This window comes from Manihot esculenta, chromosome 11 (genome assembly GCF_001659605.2).
Source record: "Manihot esculenta cultivar AM560-2 chromosome 11, M.esculenta_v8, whole genome shotgun sequence".
NCBI classification, from domain to species: Eukaryota; Viridiplantae; Streptophyta; class Magnoliopsida; order Malpighiales; family Euphorbiaceae; genus Manihot; species Manihot esculenta.
In genome coordinates, this window is record NC_035171.2 from 2,538,648 (window position 1) to 2,549,963 (window position 11,316).

Genomic DNA, 11,316 nt, shown 5'->3' on the forward strand with positions numbered 1-11,316 from the left:
TCAATTTCACTTTCTAGATTACAGCAGCACCCAAGAAAACTGGTTTTTGAAGTCAAAGTCAATGTGTTTAAGGTAATATAAAAATATCTTTATTTCTGGAATAATAATATATTTTTAAAAAAATTTTATATATAGAATATTTTATTTTATCTAACAGCAGCTGATAGGCCAGAGGGGACAAATTATCAAAGGCAGTAAATCAACCAATTAATGATTTTTGGGTGGATTTTGAAAAAAAAAAAAAACAATTATTTAATTATTTCCATGCTAGTTGTCTTACAGCTTCACCATGTGAACCCAATTTCTATATATTTCTAAATATAATGTTATTAAAATAATTAAAAATGAAAATAAAAAAAGAAATTTGATTTTATTAATATAATTAAAATCACATAAAACACTCTTATTTATATTTTGAATTTTGTACGTAATTTGAATTTAGACAAAAATTAGGTTATTCAATGTTGTTTTTCTTCCCTTTCCCACGTGGATACGTCAAATACTCACATGTCAACGATTGCATGCCGCTCATTTTAGCGTAAGGAACAGCATAGTAAATTGAATATATATTAAAACTTTATTTTATTAATTAAGATTTAATTTTGATTTAAAAAATATTTAATTTTATTAAAAGATATTATTAAAAATTATTTATTTTTAATATGTATAATTTAAATATACATAATAATAATTTGTAATTAAATTTTTTTTATAAAATAAATTAACAAAGTCAAAAGGGATATTTAGAATTTATAGCAAGAAAGGTATCCATCTCATTCTCACATAAAGAAAATAAGTGATAAAATCCAAAATGCTAATTATTCCAAACACTAAAGTTTAATTATTAATATTAATTATTTAGGTAATGAAATTAAAATAAGGTAGTCTAATATAAATTTGATGTCCTGTGAGAATGATTTTAGTAATTATAGATTAAATATTTTTTATTAACAATAAATAACTAATTAAAAAATATATAATTAATGTATAATTATTGATTATTAAGCTTAAGCATAAGTTTATTTTGATATAAATTTTGAAAATTATATAAATATAGAGATATAATTAGTTGGAATCTATAAAAGAAAAAATATGAGACGGGGATAGATATAGTCACGATAATTAATTCAACGTTACGTTGAAGTCAGAATCTTAAAAATATAAAGAGAATATAAAAGAATATTTAGACTTTCAAAAATAAGGTATTTTTTTCTCTAATTTTGCGACCATTTTGCTGAAAACAGACAAGAGGAGGGCACCATTCTCAATTGCTAAATTCTACAAGCAATACAAGCCTTTGCTTGGTGACACATCTGGCCTTTTTCATTTGGGTTTTATGTTGTGTTGCTTCTCTATAAACATAGTATTGTCTGTTTGGAATGTTGTCGAAATATAATGAGAATTTCTTTTTAAGGAAAATAGTTTGTGGGTTTTTTTTTCTTTGAAAAAAAATCAACTGGAATTCAGTCATGCGGCAGGTTGGATAGATTGAAGGGCATGGCCATTAAGTTTGAACTTTTTGATACTTTCCGTTATCTTTGAGTCAATATTTTCTAATACAAAAACTGTTGATTATGGATTTTAGATTGAGTTCTTACGTTGGGTAAGCTCTTGCAAGATGTTTGACTAGAAAGTTTGGGCTTGGCTAACTGGTAACACATTTTCAAAGAGACAATCTTCCAAGTAACTTCCCCATGTGGTCCTAAGACAGCTAAACATTGATCTTAGAATTGTAGTAGAAGAAAAATCTAATGTTTTTATAATGATAGAGAGAACCGACCAAGCTTCTTATTGACAATGGGTCATGAACAGGGACCACATCCACAAATGACCCGTATGTGGTCCAATCGTTGTCGTGATTCAGTGAAGAACTGAAAGTTATAAAAGTAAAACACAAGAGCTAGCAAATGGGTTAAGGAAGTTTTGGATTTACGAGTAAGAATTGATGGCTTGAAAGAAAATGTGGCCTTTGAATATTCTAACGAAAACAGAGGGCCATCCTTGCATGAATTTAGATGCCAAAACTAGCAACCCAAATGGGCCTAAACTGCATCTAACTGAGGCACTCTTTTGGCAAAAAATCCTATTTCTGCCGTGACACTGGGGACTTCAAGCACAAATGCTTTGGGACTGGCTGGTTGCTTGCCAAGCATTTCAATTTCCTCGATTGGCCACTGCATCAGTTGCTTTCTTGATTTGCCAAGCTATATGGATCCAAGAAAGGAGTCAGTATTGATAAATAATAAACTAGTGATTTGAATCTGACTTCCTAAGAAATTACCTATATAAATAATAAACTGCAAATTTTTGGTGGGTCAACAAAGAAATGAAAAGAAGATGTGTTTGGTGGCCTGGACTTCCCATTGCAACTCAAAATGTCTCAATCTACCTCCGGGTAGCTTCTCCTTGATCTTTTGTGAAACTTAACTTTGATGCTTTTTATGGACTTGGAAAAAGGCTGAGCTGCAGCAGTAGTGGTCCAAGACCATCAAGGTGCAATCCTGGATTGGCAATGCCGTTTGGTCCAAGACTGTCAAGGTGCAATCCTGGATTGGCAATGCCGTTTGTGGATCTCGATCACAGATCTCTTACTTTTAGAAACTCTTGCTTGCCTTCCGCCCAAGAAGTGGCTCGATCTCGTGGTTTTTAACAAATTATTATTGATGGTGATGCAATGGAGATTCAGCTTTTTTAAGTATTGCCGATATTATTCAAGTTACTAAATTCTTAACTTTCTTATATTCAGGATGATTTTGTATACTTTTTTATCTCGTTGGAGGGATAAATATGATTATTATTTATTAAAATTTTAGAATATAAGCTAAAATTTATATTTGCTTTATGATTCAAAAAATAAATTTAGTCCAAAAAATAAAATTTAATACCTTTACCTTGTTATGCAGTTAAAACGAAAATTTCAAAACCATTAGGAGAAAAACCCCATGAGTTTGGCTGCCGCCAGAAAACGTTGTCGTTTGATTCCTGTATTTATTCTTTGGAAGCACAGTCAACTTTTTCCCTTTGCCTTTATCAACCAGAAAGCAAATCGAATAGTGTTTCGTCACACTCCATGCCCTTCGAGACCAAGAAGCCACCTTTCGCATCTGAAAGGCGAATCTCCTTTCAGCCATTCTAATATTCTTTTCGAAATTTTAATTTACATTCAAAGAATTCTAAAATTCCAATTAATATAAACCAAAAAAAATTTGAGCTTACTCAAAAAGATGGTCCAATTTCTAGGGGCCATTCGTGTAACTCCTCTAGCCAGTTTTGCTCACCCCGGACACCAATTCTCTTACCAGAGCTCTTCACTTTCACTTTCGAGGATTGGGCTCTCTCCATTTTCGCTTTCCAAAAATGGGTTCTCCTTGCCTAAGAGGATTCTTCAAGCTAGCTTTATTTCAAGTACGTCCGTCCTTTGCATACACTAGTAGTTACATTTCTGTTCTATATGATTATTGATTGGCTATTTCGTGAAATCAAATGGGTGTTCAGCATTTCATGAATATGTTATGTTAGTTCAAGCGTCACTAGCATTTTTAAGCGGCTCTGACGCTATGCGGTTGGTTCCCCTTTTCTAACTTTGTAAGCATTTGCAGGTTCTGTATTGATTCTTATCCTTTGTCTTACAAGAATCATGTACCTATTAATTTGAGACTTATTTTTTCATGTGTGGATGAATGCTAGGCAGCAACTAGACTTGAATATTTAAGTGTTCCAAGCTATCCTTGGCTTAAAAGCCTTGGAGGTAGCAGTACTGATGTGATTACTTTGCAGCTTGAAAGTTTCTAATACGAAAACAAGATGGAACCAGGAAGTTTAGGGACCAAGTGAAACAAATTCTCAATAAAACTTTACTTAGTTGTCAACAGTTAATAATTCATGTAATCAGTGTTAATAATAATAGAAAAGCTAGTCCTTTTTAACCAACCAAAAAAAAAGAAAAAAGAAAAGCTAGTTCTACTTATGGAGTTTGAAATTTTAATCACATTAGGGTTTAGAACTAAGTAAGTTATAATTAGGAATACCGCATTATCTTAAACTAAAATGATAATAAACCTAGTGTTACTCTTGAGGTGTCTTTCTGGCTTACTAGATTTTATGGGGTATTTGTAATCTTAGACTTACGCAATAAAAATACTTTGCTTAGTTCAACAGCTTTAACATCTATAAATTATGAAAAAAAAAAGGTTCCATTAATTTCAAGATGCCATTGTCTCTGCCTGTAGTAAAAGTGCTGATGGACGCCACTTTCATACATTATCATGCTGTTTGCAGGTTATGATGGTATTCAATAAAGTCATGTTTTGACCAGGTGTTTCCTTACAGATGCAAGTGGAAATGCTGATGCAGAGTCACCCTTAGACCAATCTGAAATCATATTCATGGGAACAGGAACTAGTGAAGGGATTCCACGTCTCAGCTGCCTTACTAATCCTTCAAAGGAATGTCCGGTATTGCTGCAAACCATCCTCACATTAACACTTCTTTAGATATTTAATATTTTATCCTTTGTTGAATGTGAAGCTACTGCTTCAAATATCTACCAGATGCATTGATTGTTTCAAGACTGCAAATGCTCCTTGGTTTCTCAGGTGTGCTCAAAAGCTGTGGAACCAGGTAATAAGAACAGGAGATTGAACACAGGTCTCCTAATTCGTTATTCTGGGGCTGGTGAAAGACGCAACATTCTAATAGATGCTGGCAAGTAAGTTCGATACTTCTAGCTTTGACTTTTCTTTTCTTATAAAAATTTAAATGTCTACTTAAATGTTGCACCAATTCTAAGTTATAGTTGGCTAAGGATGCATTTTCCTATTTACGGAATTTCAGTTTTGTTATCAATATTGAAAAATGTTCATCCTTCTGACATCTTATCATTTTACACTGCACTTTCTTTTATAAATTGAAATGGGATATGCAATGAAGTTCTCTTTGGCTTGCTGTTCCTTACTTCATGAATCATATATTAAACTGGAGTTTGCCTTGAAACATTGATTCATTAGGTTCTTGCAAAAAATGATACATTAGGTTCTTGCAATTCTTTTTTCCTGTGGACAACAGTGAATTAGCATGGGATGGGGAGGGAATGATTTAAACAGTGGAAGCTCTTTTATGGGATTAACCATTTCTATGCCTAGATCGTGATTGAAAGTCATACATAGAAGTGAATGTGACAATTGAACCTATAGGCTTAGAGTGATGTTTTGGCGTCAATCTTTCAGGTTTGATGCTTGTGTCAATTTGTTACCTATTGTAGGGACAACCCTACAATAAAGGCCAAAACATACTTAAATAATAGGAAAGGAACTGTGCTCCTGCCGAATAATGTGGCCGACCAAGTTCATGTTGACTGTGCAGTATTTATTGGTTGGTTAATTACCTTTTACAATTCGATTAAGCTTTCTCTGTGACTTCTGTTCTGCAGGTTTTTCTACCATAGTGCTCTTCGATGGTTTCCTGCTTTTGGGTTAGTTTTCATTCTATACATTTTCTCTAATATGGCAAGCTATTATTTTGGGGTTCCATAGAAATTACTTACTCCATCATTACCTATGACTCTTTCACTTGATTTAGGCAAATATTTAAGGGTATATCTTAAATAAGTTAGGCAAATGTTTAAGGGAGAACAAATAATAAACTTGGAATACAAAAATTAAAATGGGGAAAAAGCACCTCAAGGAAACAAGAATAGATGTATTTCCTTGCATTTCACATATACAGACATGATGATCATCGTCCAATAAGATAAAAGGCACAACTGTTGAAATCCTATTGCCAAGCAAGTGCTCCACATGCAACACCCTCTTCAACACTAGCAAAAAGAGTATTTCTTTTTCACTACTCATAGTTTGTTCTTAGTTCTGTTGTTAATTTCTCTTTTAAGGTCTATAATTGTTTGAAGAAGTGGTGGAGGGTATGGGGTGGATAATTGAATTGATAGCTGGTTCTCTTATACTGTATACAGCTATTTTCATGCATTTGCCTTTCTGTTTCTGTCAGGCTAAGGACAATTGATGCAGTTATTATTACTCATTCTCATGCTGATGCAATTGGAGGTCTCTGACATTGACACTTTCTGCTGTAATTTAGTAAATTGAAGAATGATACTCAGATCATGCTAGAAGTTACTTTTCCTTTTCAAGACGAAATTCACATGTTCCTGACACTAGAAGTGCATTCATTTTCTGCTTAAATTGCTTCCTCAGGTCTGGATGATCTTCGAGATTGGACAAACAATGTGCAGCCACACATTCCAATATATGTTGCACAGCGTGATTTTGAGGTAAAAGAATCCAATTTTGCTTAGTGTGACACACCTTCCATTCTTTCCCGAGTTTGCTTTTGAAATTGCTAATATTATAAGTGCATAGCATGTGCATGAATGCAATCTAATGATCATTTCAAGACCAAATTATTTTTAACAAATTCTTCTCCTGGCCTTACCTTGCACCTAGACGATTGGAAGTTTTAGCTCAAATTCCATTCCTAATAATTTTTCTTGAATATCTTATTAAACTACGTGAAGACATCATTGTTTCTCTCTGTGTTGTAGAATGATTACTGCACAAATGGTATATTTGTTTCCTTTCCCCCCTAATTTGACCTTTCTTTCAAGTGCTGTGGGGAAATACTGTTCTTCTATTAATATGATAATAAACACGCCTGGTTATCTGAACTAATCAGTCATTGGATGTTAAAATTACTTTGCAAATTGTTGATTTTATGAAATATTTTGGAACATTATGTAATTCTCAGAACTGACTGTACGATGATTAAAGCAATTCAGGTGATGAAGAAGACTCATTATTATTTGGTGGATACGAGTGTGGTTACAACCGGTGCTGCTGTCTCAGAATTACAATTTAACATCATACATGAGGAGCCATTTACAGCATGTGATCTGATGGTAGTAATACATATATCGACAAATCCTTTAAACCATGTCAGTAGTTGTATACGGATGGATTTGCCGGTCCGGAGGAATTACTTAGAATGCTAGCTTGCAGCCACAAAAACAGCATTGTTCAATCTTTAATTGATCAAATTCTTGTTATGTTTTAAACTGCTCAGCGCAATTTAATGTCTTCCGGCCCCATCTTTTGCATATTTAGTTGTTGATGTGGTCTTGCTTGTGAGAACATGTAATCATAACTCTTAAAACTTTCTAATCTAAATAGAAAATAATTTGGAATAGTGCGTCTTTCTTATTGGAGTGTGATATCATGTTTTAATGTCTTCTGGGCACCATCCTTTGTATATTCAGTTGTTGATGTGGTCTTGTTTGGAAAATAATTTGGAATAGAGCATCTTTCTCATTTGAGTGCAACATCATATTTTATGCTGTGACAAGCAAAAACAGAGTACTTTTCTCTTTAAGTTGAACCAATTCATTTATTATACTTTGTTTCAGTTTACCCCTTTACCAGTGTGGCATGGTCGTGGTTATCGTTCGCTTGGTTTTCGCTTTGGTAACATATGTTACATAAGGTATTGCTTCCAATTGTCAGAAGGTTTTGCAAACTCACTTTATTTACTGTGATACCCACATTCTGGAGCTAATCCTCTGTTTGCAGTGATGTTAGTGAGATACCTGAAGAAACTTATCCACTATTGGAGGACTCTGAAATTCTGATTTTGGTCTCTCTCTTTCTCTCCCTCTATCTCTTTCATATACATGCATGCTGAAAACAGGGCATATGAACATAAGCACTTGCATTTGCATTTTTTCTGTTGCTTCATGCATATTCTCCTTTCTCAGCTTACATGTCAGTTCCTTCTTTTTCAGGATGCTCTGAGGCCTGATCGGTCGTCATCAACACATTTTGGACTTCAAAGGGTAAGATAGTTTATATAATCCATTAGGGGATGTTAATTTCTTTAAAAGTTTTGTTGTGATGTCTTTTCTTGTGTTTTATGCTATAAAAAGAATGACATTATAACCCCTAGCTTTTTCGCTCAATAAAAATTTCTTATTAAAAAATTGTTGCTTTCTTTTTGGTAATAAAATTTGGGTGTTTTTAGGATTTTATGCTTATTCTAACATTCTTTTCAGGCGTTAGATGAAGTGCGGAAAATTCAACCAAAGAGAACACTTTTCACAGGTGCATCTACTCATTTTGGCTTATCCATAACGAAACTAGTTTCTGGCTTTCTGCTATTTTCTCATTATAATAACCATTTATTAGTGAGACGAACCATCACATTCAGTTGAATATTATTCTAAAATGAATTTCTTCACATTTTGTTATTGTGAAGGCATGATGCACCTGATGGATCATGATAAGGTAAACGAGTACCTTTTGAAATTGATGGAGACAGAAGGGCTTGATGTACAACTAAGCTACGACGGGTTGCGAATACCAGTATCACTTTAACTTCTGTCTTGATTCTACTTCCATTCACATTCTTCTTCTCAATAATACATATGACATAGGGTACATTGTGCTCTTTGGTTCCTCATGAGCTCATGCAATTTAGTTTCATTTTGGGAAGTGATGATTTCCCCTTCATGCTTTGAATCTTCCAGTGTAATTCACTTTCAGCAACAGTGCTGCTGGTTTTCATGTCGCAGGCTACTAATCATAGACCAAGTACCTGGTTGGTTATTTGAAATTATTGTGGAGACCAGATGAATTATTTCTCATCTTATCAATGTCAAATCTGGAATTAGCTAATTGCTTGTGACTCTTCAGGACCTACAAAGAACTTTTGTCCTTTTATTTGTGCACAAGCAATACAGGTTTCTTTAATGAACAACTTGATTCAATTATTTGACTTTCTGCATCTGAGCTCTTTCTGGTATGGCCGGCCACGGTCTAGTTCCGAGCCTAAACTCAGAACTGGACATGTTGTTCTGGTTCTAGGATTAGGGGGACTGAGACTGCATTTAAGGGTTCTTCGAGTCTGGGTGCCAATTCTCATTTGGTTTAATTTGATAAATTCAACAGCTTCATCCCTTGCTTAAAGGGGAATATTTGGTTTTGGCCTAAAATTAAACCAGTTGATTAGAGTCTGATTTCATTTCAGTTTCAATTTAGGATTGGATTGATCTAATTCTACCCTGAACTGGGTGTTTGCCACCTCTACTTTCAGATACTGTTTCTGGAATGATATAATTGTGGGTTGCTATAGATTCTTGTTTGAAATGATAAGGGTTCAACCAAAATCTTAGCCTTCTACTTTTCTAAAAACACAAGCCAGGCTAATCATGTCTGGATCAAAATTTCCAAAAGTGTTGGAAGAAAAAATAGTGGAAACTGCATGACTGTTGGATACAGAACCTGAGTTGACACAATTTTGTTCATGTGCAATCAAATAACTGTAAGAATCTCAAAGCCAATTTTTGTCCAAGTATAAAATATGCTCTGGTAAAACAAAATTATGTGAACATGTCAGAGAGTTGCAGAGATTTTATGGTTTTGGGCCCAATAGAATTTTGATGCCCCTTAATCAAGCACTGATTCTGCCTCTTTTTTTTTTTTTTTTTTTAGTATTACGATAAATATTTTATTTTTTTTAAATAAATATTTATTAAAAGCACTTTATTTTTAATGATTAATCAGTCGGATGAATAATATGTATTATAAAATTGTTATAGAATGATTGTACTGTAAATTTTTTCTTTTTAAGAGTGAAGCTGAGGGTCAAGCGGGAAACTTTAAAAAGAAAGAAAAATAGAAGAAGAGGAGAGAGAGAGAGAGAGAAATTACTGCTTCGCAGGTTCATCATTCTACCTGAACTCTGATTCTCAGACCGAAAACGTAGCGATCATATGGGTAATCGGCTTTCATGAGGGTTGTGGGGCCTAGCATGAAGGGAGATCACGTGTTGAACAAATTATTTTTGTGGGACCACCGAATTATCAAACCTATGAAGTGGGACCCACTGCACCCCTTTATATTCCTGCTCGTGAAGATGGTATGACAGAGAATGAATAAGGGTAAATTGGTACTGCAAAAATTATTATTAGATTTTAAATCTTTAATAAATTATTAATTTATTAAATTAAAATATTTTTATATTAAACTTCTAAATTTTAATATTTATACTATTTATTATTTAGCTAATATAATTTTAATTATATATATTATTTAGGATTTAAAATTTTAAATATCTATAATGTTAAAAAAATAAAGAATATAATATTTAAAACTAAAACTAAGTCAGTTAATTATTTTTTTAAAAGAATACAAAAGCTAGCATTTAATTTTACAAAATATATAATTTTCTAATAAAATTTGAAAATTAAATAATTAATTTTAATATACTATGCATTATCTGCCCTATTGAAAAGAATCCACGTCAGCGGTTACTTGTATACAATAGCTACTATGAAATTATTGAAAAGAATCCACATCAGCCATACTTGTATATAATTATATATAATAGTTAGTATGAAATTATTAAATAGAATTTAAAAATTATTTTACTTAATTTAAGTGGGATGATTTTAGTTGGTATTATAGTCACTTTAAGTCAAAAAAATTAAGATAGAATTAGAATTATTGGACCTACTAAGAAAGGATTATCTGTGTGAAATGAGATAGAACCGCTCGAAATACTAGCGAATCCCAATACCTGAGCGTCCGATTTTATGAATATCACAATCACCATGAGTTAGAAAAATTATACAGGGTCAGTGGATCTACCAGAGAAGGGCTATCCGTGTGAGATGAGGTGTAGTCGCGCGAGATACTAACGAATCACAATATTCGAGAGTCCGAGTCTGATTTAGTAATTATATCGGATTCAGTTATGACGAGAATTACATGGGCGGTTTACGGCAAATAAAAAAAGTATATAATAGCTACCACGAAACTATTAAATAACTTGAATTAACCATTTTGATTATTATTTGAATTAGTTTAGATAAAAATTTATTTAAATCAGTTTAGACCATTTTAATTATTATTTGAATCAGTTTAGACCGTGCTGTTTTACCAAACAGCTATTGTATAAGTTTATTCTCATAATAAATTTAGTTTTAATAACTTAATATTCTCATAATAATTTACCCAATGAATAATCATGCTCCAAATAAGCTATTATTCCATGTGGGAAACATGGAATTTACTCTTTTAAATTGAATCTAAGTTCTGTGTACCTTATCTTTGCATTCAACACTTGTTAAATGGAGCAGAAATGGAGGTCGCACTCATATCACTTTCCACAGTTTACATGTTTAATTATTATTATTTTTAAATAAAAATTAAAAATTGAGAGAATAGAATATGAGATCTCTATACATCTATCACCAAACTAACTAAGTCTATGAATACATATTTAATTAATATTAAATGATTTAATATTTTA

General features: G+C 32.7%; 1 protein-coding gene across 4 annotated transcripts; it reads left to right on the forward strand.

Annotated features, from left to right (window-relative positions):
* The first annotated feature begins 3,000 nt into the window (after positions 1-3,000).
* LOC110625549 (putative hydrolase C777.06c) lies at positions 3,001-8,678 on the forward strand. 4 transcript variants are annotated; one of them, XM_021771182.2, is made up of 12 exons: positions 3,002-3,405; positions 4,330-4,454; positions 4,596-4,708; positions 5,429-5,470; positions 6,004-6,059; positions 6,210-6,286; positions 6,791-6,910; positions 7,415-7,491; positions 7,578-7,641; positions 7,790-7,840; positions 8,057-8,105; positions 8,260-8,678. In XM_021771182.2, the coding sequence occupies exons 1-12, from the start codon at positions 3,225-3,227 to the stop codon at positions 8,376-8,378; spliced, it is 1,074 nt and encodes a 357-aa protein (XP_021626874.1). In that variant the 5' UTR covers positions 3,002-3,224; the 3' UTR covers positions 8,379-8,678. The 4 variants fall into 4 exon arrangements, with proteins under 4 accessions (XP_021626875.1, XP_021626874.1, XP_021626876.1 ...); XM_021771184.2 differs by having other exon boundaries at positions 3,268-3,405; positions 4,279-4,454; XM_043961474.1 differs by having other exon boundaries at positions 3,268-3,405; positions 4,316-4,454.
* The last annotated feature ends 2,638 nt before the right edge of the window (positions 8,679-11,316 follow it).

Bases quoted from the DNA above. Each gene is read 5' to 3' on its own strand.
- LOC110625549 (XM_021771182.2), top strand. From the start codon at position 3,225: ATGGTCCAATTTCTAGGGGCCATTCGTGTAACTCCTCTAGCCAGTTTT. The intron at 7,492-7,577 runs GTATTGCTTCCA...CTCTGTTTGCAG, and splicing joins GGTAACATATGTTACATAAG to TGATGTTAGTGAGATACCTG. The intron at 7,642-7,789 runs GTCTCTCTCTTT...CTTCTTTTTCAG, and splicing joins ACTCTGAAATTCTGATTTTG to GATGCTCTGAGGCCTGATCG.